This window comes from Balaenoptera borealis, assembly GCF_965194805.1.
Source record: "Balaenoptera borealis genome assembly, chromosome: 15".
Classification (NCBI taxonomy): domain Eukaryota; kingdom Metazoa; phylum Chordata; class Mammalia; order Artiodactyla; family Balaenopteridae; genus Balaenoptera; species Balaenoptera borealis.
The window spans coordinates 45,166,643-45,182,818 of NC_138871.1; the positions used below are offsets into that span (position 1 = coordinate 45,166,643).

Genomic DNA, 16,176 nt, shown 5'->3' on the forward strand with positions numbered 1-16,176 from the left:
CCTGACGTAAAAATTGCTTAAAATTTTTTTCCAAGAAAAAGGGCTGTGTTGTTTGATGATAGGCAAAGACTGACTGAGCATTTTGGCTGTATTCCGAATTCTGCCACTGACTCACTGTGTTTTTTGGCAAGTAACTTATCCTCTCTGAAACAAGTTCTTGATTCTTTACTTCTCTGTTTGTGAAGTTAGCCTAATTATATTGTACTGACCTTAGATGGTTTGTGTAATGGTTACCCGCTTTAGAACTTACAACTTCTCAGCATAAAAATGGTATGGATTTTCAGTATGTTGCTTTTTAAATAAATATTTCTAAATTGTTATCTTTTTATTAGGTAAGTATATTAGAGATCATTTAAATGCAAAACAAAACCCTCATTGTGCTGTTCAAAATGTAGCCAAGCTTTTTAGCCTAATGAATTTTTGGTTATTTACAACGTAGTAACAACTATACCCTATAAAGTATGAATGATTGTTTTATTCGTTTCTCTTAGTGTCAGAAAAAAGAAGAATTTATTGAAAGAATTCAAAGTTTAGATTTTGATACAAAAGCAGCAGTTGCCGCACATATTCAAGAGGTAATAATCTGTATACAATTTTTATGTATTTTTTATGAAGCTTGTGGTATGTTTTATTTGTATGTCTCCCCAAATATAGTCATGGATTAAGCAAGAATAAATCAAAGTCAATTATAGATGAACTCTGCTTTTAGAAAAATTATCTTCTTTTCTTTAGACATAGTTTCTTACATGAATTATCTTCTGCATGGCACAGTGCTTACTACAGATGTACTGTTGCCTTTATCCATAGGGGTACAGGCAGAAAGTGCTATTTGAGGAATGTATATTTCTTTGTTAGACATCACAGTATGAATAGTATAGTAAATGGAAGCAGCACAAAGTGGATCACTGCCTGTAATTCAAAACTAAAGTGAGGTAAGATGATAATACTAACCTATTAGTATTATGTCATCCCAGTGATTTTTTTTTTAGTGAATGGGCACAGCATAATTTCTACTGAAGATATTACTTGAATTATAAACACATTAGTGATTTATAACATCCATATAAAAACCTAAATGGAGGACATAGTGTACAATGTCAAATAATTGAAGCTAATATTTATTTGTTAAGATTGTTTTAAGATTGTTTTTAAAAGCTGCTATTTCTGCATCTGTCTAGTCTTGGGCTTTTAATCTTGTGTACTTTAGAGTTTTTAGAACTACAGCATGTTAAATTTTACATGTTGATTAGAACGAGAACTAAGGAAAGGGAGAGAGTTTTAAATAGTGAGAATTGTTGTGTTTAAATATTCTCTATTTAAATGACTTTGTGTTCCATATATCATCTTTTCTCTTAGTTAATATTCAAAGAGCCCCGCTTTCTGGTCAGTAATATTGTCAACAGTAAGTGTATTATTCTACAAGATACAGTTTTGTTGGTAGTTTCCCTTTATATATACATATATATGTTTGTTTCTGTTAGCTTTGTGATTTGTATTTGATTTTGAATAAATGCTGAGTACCGCAAGTTACTAAATTTGCCACCATTCTTGAAAGTGTTATTTTTGCTGTTTATTGTGAAAGTTAAAGCAAAATATCAGAATCACAGTGAGAAATGGAAAGCAAGAAATAAGTATTTCACTTATATAACTTTTCCATTCTTTTAAAACTCTTTATATTGGGCGTCCCTTTCTCCTAAGGTTCTATGACAGTGTCTTCTTCAGAATCTATAAAGACTTAGCTTTTCAAGTATAAAAGTGCAATAACCTACATCCTACAGGATTAAAACTTTTGCTTTTGAATTCAAGTACAATCAACTTAGTCTTATCTAAGGAAAAGATAAATTGAGTTTGTTAAAGCAGTTGTCAGACCTATTAGTATTACCTTCCCTTAGGAATGCCTTGAATTAAATATTTTATTTTTGGGACTTCCCTGGCGGTCCAGTAGTTAGGACTACATGCTCTCAATGCACGGGGGGAGGGTGCGGGTTCGATCCCTGGTTGGGGAACTAAGATCCCACGTGCTGCGCGGTGTGGCCCAAAAAAAAGAAATTAAAAAAATTAAATATCTTATTTTTTAGTTGACTAAATTCATTTAAAGATTACATTTAGTAAAAATAATTTTTAGTAGAAGCCTTTTCATCATTCATTAATTTCAAGATAGATATCATATTTGCTTTTCATATTTTTATTATATGGGATATATAGTATTTAAGCTAATATTATACTAAAATTAAATGTATTTTTAAGTATTAGCCATTTAAAAAATTGTTTACTTTGGTTGCTCTCTAAAGGTAACCCATAATCAGGAAAATGTGTTTGATCTACAATGGATGGAAGTGACTGACATGTCTCAGGAGGAAATAGAACCACTCTTGAAAAACATGGTATTGCATCTAAAAAGACTTATAGATGAGAGAGATGAACATTCGGAGGTTTGTAAATTTCTTTTAGTATATTATGAAAGTTTACTTTCCAAAAAACTTCAGAGATTTTTCAGAATTGATACTTTGTTTCTTAGGGACAGGTAATAAAGTACTATATGTCTTTTGTGCAACACAGGAACCAGAAAGGCTGCATAAGAGCCCCAAATTGCTAGTAAACACATTGCAATTAGGTTTTCTTTTCTCCTTCCTTTTAAATTACTCTGATTTTGTTCTTGTGTTTTTTAACTCATCCCCATAGTTCTGGCAACAGTACAGAAGTATGAAACTAAAAATACCGTTGATGTAAGTGGAAAAATCATTGCCTTTTCAAGGTAGAAGAATTTGCTTAAGGTTAATTTTGTAGTTTTATTGCCACATTTTGAGATTGGAAAAGTAAGTGTTAATAAAAGGAGAATAACGGGTGTTCTGAATAAAATGTCCCACAAAAGGTCTCAAATTTTTGTAGTCAGTGTAATGAGATGTGATCTTAGAAAAGAGAATTATTATAAACTCCTTTAAGAAAGTACTTTGGGTTTTAAAAAGAGTAAAATTGCACCAGATTTTTTGCCTTCACTCTGAAAGCAGCTTATAATTTTTAAAGGAGTCTAGACGTTACTGCATGTGATGGTGAGTAATATTTCCTTAATAGCACACCAAAGTACTCTGTCATTCTGGAGAAAGTAAAACTTTGATTATTTGCTCCATTTACATGAGAGAGACGATTTGAGCTTATTTATAGAGAATTTGATTACTCTCGGGACTAATGAAAGACTACATAGGAGAAATTTCTAAAGATTTTTTTGGAACAAAAAACTTTTACGTCACTATAAAATATATTCATTTCTGATGGGAATTTTCAGTTTTTCTTAAGGCGTTAAAAGAGAAGAAAATATAGGAAGTAAATATTTTAGAGCAACAACTAAATTTTTAAAAAAATCTAAGACAGTGAGACCAAAGGAAGAAAAGAGTGAGTTGCAAAACATCCCTAGTATATATCAACCTTACCCTGAGATATTTAGATACTTTATTTTCAATCTGAGTTTTGAACCATATGCTATATCTTTTTTTATGTTAGTGTCTTTTTACTGTTTTATCCATTTTCTATAACATTTCTCTATTTGCGTTTCAAGATATTAAAGGTATTTTGAAAAGGTGTCTTCCAGCTTCTTAGGAATTACTTCTAAAAATCTGTACTTTGGTTTCATATGACTGATGGATATGTAAAAATTGATCTCACTTACATGAAATAATTAATATGGAGTGAATGAGGATGTTATTTTGGAGAAATATAAACAAGATACTTGTCATTACATGATTTGTGTCGAAACTAGAATGTGAAACACTATATAGCATGATTGTTTGAAAAACCTTTTAAAAATCTGTTATCCTGCCTGATTAAGCATTTTAGTTGAATTTGTTTTTCTAACAAGGAAAAAAATGTTTTCTAAATACCTGAGGCAGGAGAATGTAGTCACATTCTCCTGCCTCAGGTATTTAGAAAACAAGTTTCTAGCTGGTTTAAACTCACTTCTCTGGGGGGAAAAAATCTTCAATTTGGATCAACAGTGGACTAGTTAGAAAAGATAATTAAAAATAATTGTGAAAAATATTAGACACATGTAAATGCAGTATGTAAATATAATAATTCTGTATCATTCAATTGGATTGAAACAAGTTCTTATTAACATTTTCCCTTTAACTTTTTTCTGCTTTTTTCTTCCAAAATATTTCATTAATTAATTTTATATAAAAAAACAAAATAGGAGAAAGTTATGTATCACACTGAATAGCAGATTGAGAGCAATGTTTATGGCTGTGGTTTCTAATTTCTCTACAAAATTAACTAGCCATGATGGAGTAAAGAGAGAAAGAGTAAATATCATATTCATATTTTTTGGAGCACTTCAAAGTACAGATAGCTTGGTGCTAATTTTTAAGTGCAGAGAAAGCTTATAATAAAATAGACTTTAAAAATAACAAATAAAAATCTGTACATTAAAGATATTTTTAAGGCCTTTCTGTGTACCCAGCACTATGTAGAAAGAAAATTGTGGAGAGAGGAGCCATCCCATCAGGTGTTACAGGTCTGGCCCACTTCAGCTTGCAGGACCGTCTCCTCTTTTCCCAAGGGGAAAGTGTCAGTCAGGCTGAAAAGGGCCACAGGCGTCACCAGGGAGACATAGCGCTCCTTGTCCATGCTGTGCTTACCCGCTAGCGCCATAGTGAAGGAATAGAATGGGATTCTGCCTGGACTGTAGAGCTAGTGCTGGAGGCATAATCTTTATTCCTATCCTGCCAGTGAGGGTTGGGAACATGCCTGCCAGCACAAGATGATGTGTTGAAGATCCAGGTCACACTGTACTTGCTGTAGCATTTCTTACTGCGGCCAGTAGAGATTTGGGGCTATGGGTGTGGACACAATAAGGAGTCTCCTTTTCTCATAAAACTGATCCAGAAGTCATAAGACTGCTGTTCTGATGCCCACATTGGTATTCATGGTTGCCCAGGTGGGCTCCATGCCAGACCAAGCCAGATTGAATTGACAGACTCAGGCAGGGCTACCCTGTCGCTTGTGGCCACCAATGCAGTACAACTTGCAAGTGGCTCCATAACTATTGCCGCTAGACATTTCATGTAACTGTTCCCTGGGACGTTGAATTTTGTCGCAGCATCTGACTCTTACTTTAACTCGAAATTTGCAGATCCCCTTGTTCTCAGCTCTGTCATAGACTGTGTACTGTATCTTGTGATCTCCTTCAGGAAAATTTGAGTCTAGGGAGGAGGTCTTTTAGAATAACATCAGTAGAATGTTGTTTGCTGTGTCTGTTCCCTCGGGTATCTCCCGGGACACTGAGGACTGTCAGCTTATTAGGATCAGAAATGTGTTCTTTCGTACTTGGGCACTTGATTCTGGGAGGTTCCATATCGTCACAGGCTGGTCGGCCGCTCCAGGCTTTGTTGTCCGCTCCCATTTCAGTGTGTATCCTGGCAAGCAGTAGTACTTACACTGGGAGATGAAGTGGGCGTCTAAAGCACTTAAATCCTCCACTTGCTGGCATGGCAAGAATTGGGAGCCACAGGCTATCCACAGGGGATGCTCCCCCTTGTCAGAACAGAGAGCCCTTTTTTCTGTTTTTATTGATCTTTTGTAATAATTGTTTCACTTCGATCTAGAAAATATAATTTGGTCGCCCTGTTTTTAATTACTCTTCATTTTTTTGTTCTTAATGCTATGAAACAAGAATCTCTTCAGTCCTCTCCTTTTACTAAAAACCAAATATTTATTGTCACTGTTTATGCCAAGCTTTGTGTTATAAGTTTATTGTATACTATCTTATTAAGTCTGCACAATAACCCCATTTTATAGATGAAGATTCTCAAGTTCAGAGAAGTTAGGTAACTTGTCCATTCTAACTCCAACGCTTGTGTCCCTAACCTTTATAACACCTTTGCCTAAATCTGTGATTGTGCTGAGCACATCTCTGATTCTCTTCCTTAATGATGAGTTCTATAAGTAGAATTATTGTCACCAGAATTTTTTTAGCATTGTTGTATCTTTTTATGTTCATTCTTCAACATATATTAATAAATACCTGCTTTTTGCAAGATCTTGTGCTACAGTATGTGGGAGCAACAAACTGACAAACTTTCAAAAAAGAACCAAAGATTGTTATAATCTAATAGGGAAATTATTTTAATAAAAGAATTAACTGTAATAAAAATTTGAAAGTGACAAGTACCAAAAAAGACACATATATCTAAAAAAATACTATAGGAATTTAAAGAAGGAAGATATTACTTGCAACCATTAGTGGAATGTCTAGGATTGGAAGAATCAGAGAAGGCTTTATAAATTAAAGGTATGCCTTAACAACATTTCCTGTCAGATTTTTTGAAAATGTTTGGAGTTCTTGAGCTCGAGAAACTACCGCTGTTAGAGAAAAGTCAAAATGTCTGCATAATCTTTAATGGAAAATACCTCTGGATACTCTTATTTCTCAATACCAGGTTTCTTTCTTTTTAAAAAATATTTTGCAGCCCATAGATCTTTTGTGCTCTGTTTGTTGGCATCTGGAAGTTCTTGATACTTTAATTTAACCACCTGCTAATTTCAAACGTAATATGTGTCTTCAGTACTTTTCTTGAGTTTTCCGTTTTGTGAATCATTCAGTTAAATATTTTTGAGCAGCTCTTTTTGTGCACACTACTATGGTGGATAACATCAGGGATACCAAAGAAGCATAAGAAAGATTGTATCTGGTTTATTAAAAAAAAAATTGTAAATGAAAAATTGTAAAGTAGCATAAAATTAAGTTCTAGTTTGTGCATGAAAGAGACATTTAGTTAATACTGTGTGCAGGTGTTATTGTTAAAGACAGGAGATGTTAGAAGGCAAGATTAAAGATAATTAAGACAGTAAGAAGATATACAGATAAAAGTTGATTCTGTGAAGTTTGAGCTTGGGCTACTGTGGAAATTAGTAACACTGTTCACAGAGACAGGGAAGTTGGGCTGGACATACTGGGTAGATGGACAAGATGAAGTAATGTCAGTGAACAAACCACCCTTCAAAAGGTAGCACTGAAAGAGAAATAGTAGAAGGATAGTAAAGGGAAATGTGATTTTTTTTTCCCCTAGATAGTAGAAACTTGTATGTCTTTGAAGAACAAGGAGAAAAAACCAATAGGAAGAGAGAAATTGAAAATGTTATAGAAGTAAGGAACAAGAGATGCATAAAAACGGAGGAGTTTATCACAGGTGGTTTTGTTTCTTTGACAAGTTGGAGAAGGGGTCATTTGTTGGAAGTGATGATAGCAGTTTGTAGTTGGGGGCTTATGTAGAGAAAAGGGAATATATTTACAACAGCCATTGTGGGAAGATTTTGCCAGGAAATCATCAAGATTTTCAATAAAAGAATTGACGGGCATTGGAAAGAGCTTAATTGAAAGTGGATGGCAATTTCTGTAGTAGGGCTGTATATTGTATATTTTTTTTGGTTTGTTTTGTTTTTTAGAGTTCTTTATCACCTTGGAGCAGAAATAGAAAAACTGATGGTAGGTAAGGAAAATGACATAGTGTTTGAGTCAGACTTGAATCTGAACTCCTGTTATACCTAACCATTAGATGCGTAACTTTGGTTAAGTTATTTAATCTATATGTGCCTCAGTTTCCTTATGTCTAAAATAGATGTAAAGCCTTTATTGCCAATTATAGTACTGGATAAGATCTTGTTGGAAAATCCCCTAGCTAGGGGTTCTATAAATATTAGTTCCCTTTTGTTTTTTCCTCAAAGAGTGAGCCATAGGCAAAGAATGGCATGGTGGTGTTAAATTAGAAAGTAAGGGTGACATTTAACAGCCTAATTGTAGTTCCAGACTGTGTAGAAACTCTAGAGTAGCCAAGAATAATCTATTTGACTGGGCAAAAAGGGGGAATTGAGTGATTAGAGGTTCAGGCATAGGAATGGCGATATGGCACAAGAGAGGAATGGTTCTTTCACTGGAGAAGCCTGTATGTATTGGATTGGAAGTGGATGTGGAGTTGTAGAGAGAAAGGGAACTGGGAGGTCATATTCTGAGGTATATCAATAGGAATACTGGAATCTGTGAAAGCAGTAGTTGGACAGACCTTGATTTGGGTGCTCAAATGTATCGCAAGGATAAAGAAATGAATTCTGATGGGTGGTTTAAAAAAAGAAGAAGAAAAGTAACGATTCAATGAGGGCATTGTAAGACTTGGTGATGAGAAGCAAAGTGAGGATGGTGATTTCATGTTCCTAAGGTGTAACTCTACCCATTCCGTCTGGAGTAGAAGGACAGATGAAATGTCTACCAAAGACAATTTCTGTTTGCCTGGGAAGTTTGAAAGAAAATCTGAGAAATTGGTTTAGAATAAGAGAATTTTCCAATAAGAGGAAAATTAGGGGAATGGAGGAATATGATTGAGTGAGATACATGTAGGTTAAATAGCCCTTAAAGTTCAGATTTAGGATAAATAGAAGATTTGTGTCCCATGGTGGGTCTCTAGAGAAAGGAATAAAGTTAAGCTTTGAGATGGGAAGCAGATTAGAACTAGTATTGTAAGAGAGAGCATAGGATATGGAGTGAAGAGACTGGTCTGGAGTCTTGGCATTGCTATGAGCTAGTTGTGAGATCATGGGCATATTAATCTCTGTGCCTCAGTTACCTTCGCTGCAGAATTAAGAGGTTGAACTAAACTTCTGAGGGTTTTTTAGGTCCCTCTGAGGTTCCTATTTACAATTCTAGAGCAGTGTTGTCCAATTCTGCAAGAATGGCAAGATTGTAATTCTGCACTGTCCAGTGCAGTAACCACTAGCCACATGTGGCTGTTGTGCTCTTGAAATGTGGCTAATGTGACTAGGAACTGTATTTTTAACTCTTTAAATTTGAGATTAGCCACTTGTGCTACTGGTTACCATGTTGGACAGCACAATTATAGACACATCACTCTTGAGTTAATTTCTTTACTAAGTCTTTTATGCCTTTCCAACAGTTGCTATCTGTTCTTATTTTACCACAATTTACTTTTTTTTGTTAAAACACTGGGAAAGGAAAGAAGTATTAAGTCTTGTTTTTGTGTTATCTACTAAATAGCTCATCCATCTACTGTTGAATAAAACTTTAAAAAATGACAGCTAAATATGACAAAGTTATTTTTGACCAATGAATTCTTTTTTGATGTTGCAGTATAATACTTAGACTTAGTGACTAGTTTTGATGTGTTTGGTTCTCTGATATGTAAAATACTAAAAGTGATTCTGTGATTTATTTCTCTATTTCCTTAGACTATCGTTGAACTCTCTGAAGAGCGGGATGGTCTTCATTTTCCACCCCATGCCTCTTCATCTGCACAGTCACCTTGTGGTTCTCCAGGCATGAAGCGAACAGAAAGTCGACAACATCTGTCAGTGGAACTGGCAGATGCTAAGGCCAAGATAAGAAGGCTTAGGCAGGAATTGTAAGTTGTTGCTTTTCAAGGCTCATTGAACTTATATAGTAACAAAGGTGATCTAAAGAGTGTTTTTAGGCTTATGGAATATAGACGCGTGGTTCCCAGTTGCTAGGCTGTGTCAAAGTTTTTGGTAGTATTTGCCAAAGTGAGAAAAATAAGGAGACTGACATAAGGTTTTCTTAATGTTAAATCTTATCAATTTAAAGGATGCCCTTTATTCTGTATCAGTTTAAAGCATGCCCTATTTTTTTAGTGTTAGGATGTCCTTTCTTTTATAAAATAATGTTTTTCCTTGGCAAATTGAGGTCTGCTTAATTTTTTAATTTTTGCATTTCTTGAAATCCAAAATACTGGCAACCACTGATACAGATCAATAAGTTTAGCTTTTTTAAGATTAATGTTCTAAAAAACTGAATTTTTGGTATACAGTATTACAAAAAAATAATTTTGTGTATCTTCTGCATTGAGTAATTGAAATGCCTGAGTCATGTATCAGTACTTAGAAATGGTAAATATTCTGGTTGGTTAGTGCTGATGAAATTAATATCTGTTTAACTTTCAAAGATCATTACAGGAAAATCAGTATAAATGTCACATAGGCATTCCTTGGTAAATCACATGGAAAGAAATAACCGGTCTCTGCTGGAGATTTTTTATATTGCAGTTTAAAAAGAACAAAGGAGTTTTGTATTTTAGGCTTTTTTTCTTTCTTTCTTTCCTTTTTTTTGGTTTGTCTTCCTGGAATTTGGGCTTTGGAGTATAGATTTTAAATTTAAAACCACAATATAACAATTAAGTTTATTTACTGATTGTTTAAAGCAGTTAGTTTAAGAAAGTGGTTGAATATGCAAGGTAGAAAAAATGTACAGTCCATAGGAAAATTTGAAAACAAAAAAATACAGCTTTCATTGTGAATGTCTGCATTATTATGTATCTATTGAAGTGAACACGCCCAGGATATTCTATAAACAGCTGCACCATGAAAATTAGGGAAGAGATTGCTGTTATTAGTTTGACTGGCAGTTAATGGATAGCCTAAACAGTGAACACTAGTTGGTTCCATATAATTTAGCACAATCTTCTCCAGTCTTTAGATAAAGCATGCAATTAGAACTGCAGTGATGGCTGTGAATTCATTTAACATTTTGCACTATATTAGAATTTGATTTTAAAATAAAATTTACTTGGGCATAGCGTTATTCAAATTCCAAACAACTTAGAGACATTAGTAAAATTTGGTCTCATACGCTGATTGGAAAATGTAAATGAATAGTTTTAATGAGAAAATAAATATGCCAGATATAGCAAGTGTTCCCAGTAACTAGCATTACATCAAATACCATCTCATATCTTTGTTGTCCTTTGAAAATGTGTCCCTTCTTAGATTTCTTCTATTAACATTTGTTTTAAGTGTTTTTGTTGGGATAGATCTTTACTAAAGTGATGAAGTATGGAATCATGGTGGATAAATTTAGTTCAGGTTGCCTTATACCTAATGGAAATAAATAATTGTAATGAGAACATGCAAATTAACTAATACCATACTTGTGGGTGGTACATGATAATATAATTGCTTTGGATTTATTAACATACAGAGTAAAAGTATAATTTGCAATTTGGATAGAACAAGAAGTAATTCCTTATAAATTTCACTTCTAAGCGGTAGTTAACACTATCAAAGGCTTCCTTTAATAATACTCTCTGTCTCCATGGATCCCATGTTTCCAAAGAGTTTTTCTCTCACACAAATTCTTTTTTAAAAAAACAGCTTTATTGAGATATAATTCCTATATAAGGAAATTTATCCTTTTAAAGTGTACAATTCAGTGATGTTTAGTTTATTTAGAATTCTGCAACCATCACATGCTGTCTAATTTCAAGACATTTTCATCACCCCAAAAGGAAACTCCATACCCATCAGCAGTCACTCTCCATCCCTCTTTGCCCTCGGCTCCTCAAAACCACTAATACACTTTCTAGTTCTATAGATCTGCCTATTCTGGACATTTCATATAAATGGATGCATACATTATATGGCCTTTTGTGACTGGCTTCTTTCACTTAGCATAATGTTGTCAGGGTTCATCCATGTTGTACCATATAGCAGTACTTCATTCCTTTTTATGGTTGAATAATATTCTCTCACATGGATATACCACATTTTGGTTACTCATTTATGAGTTGATGGACATTTGGATTGTTTCTACTTTTTGGCTGTTTAAATAATGCTCCTATGAACATTCATGTACACATTTTTGTGTATACATATATTTTCATTTCTCTTGGGTATTTACTGAGAAGTGGAAATGCTGGGTCATATAGTAGCTCTATGTTTAACCTTTTGAGGAACTGTCAAACTATTTGGCTGCACCATTTTACATCCCCACCAGCTATGTATGAGGGCTCCAGCATCTTGATATCCTCACCAATGCCTGTTATTATACACCTTTTTGATTATAGCCATTATATAGTGGGTGTGGAGTGATACCTCATTGTGGTTTGACTTCCAGTTCCCTGATGACTAATAATGTTGAGTGTCTTTTTTTTTTATCTTTAATAAATTTATTTATTTATTTATTTATTTTTGGCTGCGTTGGATCTTTGTTGCTGCCCACAGGCTTTCTCTAGTTGTGGTGAGCGGGGGCTACTCTTTGTTGCAGTGTGGGATCTTATCATTGCAGTGGCTTCTCTTGTTGTGGAGCATGGGCTCCAGGCACGCAGGCTGCAGTAGTTGTGGCACGCGGGCTCAGTAGTTGTGGCTCGTGGGCTCTAGAGCACAAGCTCAGTAGTTGTGACGCACGGGCTTAGTTGCTCCGTGACATGTGGGTTCTTCCCGGGCCAGGGCTCAAACCCTTGTCCCCTGCATTGGCAGGTGGATTCTTAACCACTGCGCCACTAGGGAAGTCCTGTTGAGTGTCTTTTCATGTGCTTATTTGCCGCTTGTATATCTTCTTTGGAGAAATGTTTATTCAGATCCTTTGTCCATTTTTAAATTGAGTTTCTAGGTAAACTTTTTAAAAAAAGTAAAATTAAAAGCATTGAAATTTTTTTTTAATAGTTTGAGGGGTTTTTTTAAAATTTATTTATTTTATTTATTTATTTTTGGCTGTGTTAGGTCTTCGTTGCTGTGTGCGGGCTTTCTCTAGTTGGGGCGAGTGGGGGCTACTCTTCATTGTGGTGCACGGGCTTCTCATCATGGTGGCTTTTCTTGTTGCGGAGCACGGGCTCCAGGCACATGAGCTTCAGTAGTTGTGGCATGCGGGCTCAGTAGTTGGGGCTCGTGGGCTCTAGAGCAGAGGCTCAGTAGTTGTGGCGCACGGGCTTAGTTGCTCCGCGGCATGTGGGATCTTCCTGGACCAGGGATCGAACCCGTATCCCCTGCATTGGCAGGCAGATTTTCAACCACTATGCCACCAGGGAAGCCCAAAGCATTGGAATATTCCTCAAAAAGTTAACTATAGAATTTTTATATGACCCAGCAATTCCGCACCTAGGTATATCCCACTAAAATTGAAAACGGGGACTCAAACAGATACTGGTATGCCAATGTTCATTGCAGCATTACTCCCAGTAGCCAAAAGGTGGAAGCAATCCAAATGGCCATGAACAGATGGATAAACAAAATGTGCTTTAGGCACAATGGAATATTATTCAGCCATAAAAGATGAAATTTTGTTACCTGCTACAACATGGATGAGCCATAGAAACAACTTGCTAAGTGAGATAAGCCAGCTACAAAGGACAAATATTGAATAATTCCACTTAAATGAAATATCTTTAATAGGCATATTGAGAGAGACAGAAAGTAGATTGGAGAGTTACTGCTTAATGAGTATAGAATTTCTCTTTGGGGTGATGAAAATGTTTTGGGAATAGGTAGTCGTGATAGTTTAACAACATTGTAAATGTAACTAATGCTGCTGAACTGTACACTTAAAATTGCAATATTATGTTATATATACGTTACCACAATAAAAAATTTGTTTTTAATTTTTAAAAAAGCATTTAACAATCTGTAAAGAAATATTTGTAAGAAATACTTATAAATCACAAAATGTAATAGCTTTTCATCAGAAGAAATTTTAATGGTACAGTCATAAGAAAATAAAATTAGCCTTTCCTAGTATTCAAATAAATTCAAATTAGAACAATAACATGGCATTTTTCAGTTGTTAAATTGTTTCACATATAGGCTCTTTTATCCTCTGTTGGTTGCATTATAAATTTGTAATGAACTTTCTGCAGGGCAGTTTGACAGTGTATACCAAGGACCTTTAAACATGTAATGTACTTTTAGAAATCTGTCCTGGGGACTTCCCTGGTGGCGCAGTGGATAAGAATCCACCTGCCAATGCAGGGGACATGGATTTGATCCCTGTCTGGGAAGATCCCACATGCCGCAGAGCACCTAAGCCCCTGTGCCACAACTACTGAGCCTGCGCTCTAGAGCCCACGTTCCACAACCACTGAAGCCCGTGCGCCTAGAGCCTGTGCTCCGCAGCAAGAGAAGCCACCGCAAGGAGGAGCCCGTGCACTGCAATGAAGAGTAGTCCCTGCTCGCCACAACTAGAGAAAGCCCTCACGCAGCAATGAAGACCGAACGGCCAAAATAAATTAAAAATTAAATCTTTAAAAAAAAAAAAAAAAGAAATCTGTCTTGAAATATACAAGGCTTTATGTGTAATGATTTTATTTGCCAAAACATTGTTCATTACAGTGAAAATTGGAATCCACTTAAATGAATAAATTATGGTTCCTCTCTCAATGGGAATATTTCTCCATTAAAAATTAGGGTTTTTTAAAAAATGTAAGCAGATGCATGTATCTTTTCGAATTAGTGTTTTGTTGGGTTTTTTTCCAGATATATAACCAGGAGTGGAAATGCTGGGTCATATGGTAGTTCTATTTTTAGTTTTTTGAGAAACCCCCATACTGTTCTCCACAGTGGCTGCACCAATTTACATTCCCACCAACAGTGTACGAGGGTACCCTTTTCTCCACATCCTCAGCAACATTTGTTATTTGTGTTCGTTTTGATGATAGCCGTTCTGACAGATGTAAGGCGGTATTTCATTGTGGTTTTGATTTGCATTTCCCTGATGATTAGTGATGTTGAGCATCCTTTATTGTGCCTGTTGGCCATCTGCATATCCTCTTTAGAAAAATGTCTATTCAGGTCTTCTGCCCATTTTTTAATTGGGGTGTTTGCTTTTTTGATGTTGAGTTGTATGAACTGTTTATATATTTTGGATATTAACCCCTTATCAGTCATATCATTTACAAAATTTTCTCCCATTCATTCAGTAAAGTTGTCTTTTTGGGTTTTTTTGTTTAGTTTTGTTTTTTAATTAATTAATTTATTTATTTTTGGCTGCGTTGGGTCTTCATTGCTGCGCATGGGCTTTCTCTAGTTGTGGCAAGCGGGAGCTACTCTTCGTTGTGGTGCGCCGGCTTCTCATTGTGGTGGCTTCTCTTGTTGCGGAGCATGGGATCTAGGCATGTGGGCTTCAGTAGTTGTGGCTCGTGGGCTCTAGAGCGCAGGCTCAGTAGTTGTGGCGCACGGGCTTAGTTGCTCCACGGCATGTGGGATCTTCCCGGACCAGGGCTCAAATCCGTGTCCCCTGCATTGGCAGGCGGATTCCTAACCACTTCGCCACCAGGGAAGTCCCTGTCTTCTTGTTTTTGCTGTGCAAAAAGACTTTAAGTTTAATTAGGTCCCATTTTTAAATTTTTGTGTTTATTTCTTTTGCTTTAGGAGACTGATCCAAAGAAATATTGCTACGATTTATTTCAAAGAATGTTCTGCCTATGTTTTCTTCTAGGAGTTTTATGGTTTCTGGTCTTGCATTTAGGTCTTAATCCATTTTGAGTTTATTTTTGTGTATGGTGTTAGAGAATGTTCTAATTTCATTCTTTTACATGTAGCTCTCCAGTTCTCCCAGCATAACTTATTAAAGAGACTGTTTTTCTCCATTGTATATTCTTGCCTCCTTTGTTGTAGATTAATTAACCATAAATGTGTGGGTTTATTTCTGGGCTTCCTTTTCTGTTCCATTGATCTATTGTCTGTTTCTGTGCCAGTGTCATACTGTTTTAATTACTGGAGCTTTGTAGTGTAGCCTGAAGTGAGGGCACATGATTCCTCCATCTCTGTTCTTCTTTCTCACGACTGTTTTGGCTATTTGAGTCTTTTGTGTTTCCATACAATTTTTAAGATTATTTATTCTAGTTCTGTGAAAAATGCCATTGGTATTTTGATAGGGTTTGCATTGAATCTGTAGATTGCCTTGGTTAGTATGACCATTTTGACAGTATGAATTCTTCCAATCCAAGAACACAGTATATCTTTCCTTCTGTTTGTGTTGTTCAGTTTCTTTCATCAGTGTCTTATAGTTTTCTGAGTATGGGTCCTTTACCTCCTTTGGTAGGTTTATTCCTAGATATCTTATTATTTTTGATGTGATGGTGAATGGGATTGTTTCCTTAATTTCTCTTTCTAATAGTTTAATGTTAGTGTGTAGAAATTCAACAGATTTCTGTATATTAATTTAGTATCCTGCAACTTTACCAAATTTGTTGATGAGCTCTAGTAGTTTCTGGTTGCATCTTTAGGATTTTCTGTCTGTGTTGCCAAACTTAGGTTCAGCTGCTCACTGTTTGAAGGCCAGTACTTGAGAGAAAAGTATTGGTTGGAAAAGAAAGGTTGCTTTATTCAGGAGGCTAGCAACCTGGGGAGAAGGTAGACTTGTGTCCAAAAACCAACTCTGAAGATTCTGCTTGA

At 35.5% G+C, this 16,176-nt stretch overlaps 1 protein-coding gene and 1 pseudogene across 11 annotated transcripts in view; one reads left to right on the top strand and one right to left on the bottom strand.

Moving 5' to 3' along the window:
* Positions 1-16,176, top strand: part of CCDC88A (coiled-coil domain containing 88A) — a 127,075-nt gene that overhangs the window by 46,971 nt on the left and 63,928 nt on the right. For all 10 annotated transcript variants that reach the window (XM_082357926.1, XM_082357927.1, XM_082357928.1 and 7 more), the window contains 3 exons: positions 492-575; positions 2,292-2,432; positions 9,229-9,401. In XM_082357926.1, coding sequence (XP_082214052.1) covers positions 492-575; positions 2,292-2,432; positions 9,229-9,401 — 398 coding nt within the window. The remainder of the gene's footprint in view (positions 1-491; positions 576-2,291; positions 2,433-9,228; positions 9,402-16,176) is intronic.
* LOC309612419 (sushi repeat-containing protein SRPX pseudogene) lies at positions 2,440-9,215 on the bottom strand (annotated as a pseudogene). Its single transcript has one exon. The product of its transcript is annotated as a sushi repeat-containing protein SRPX pseudogene (transcript).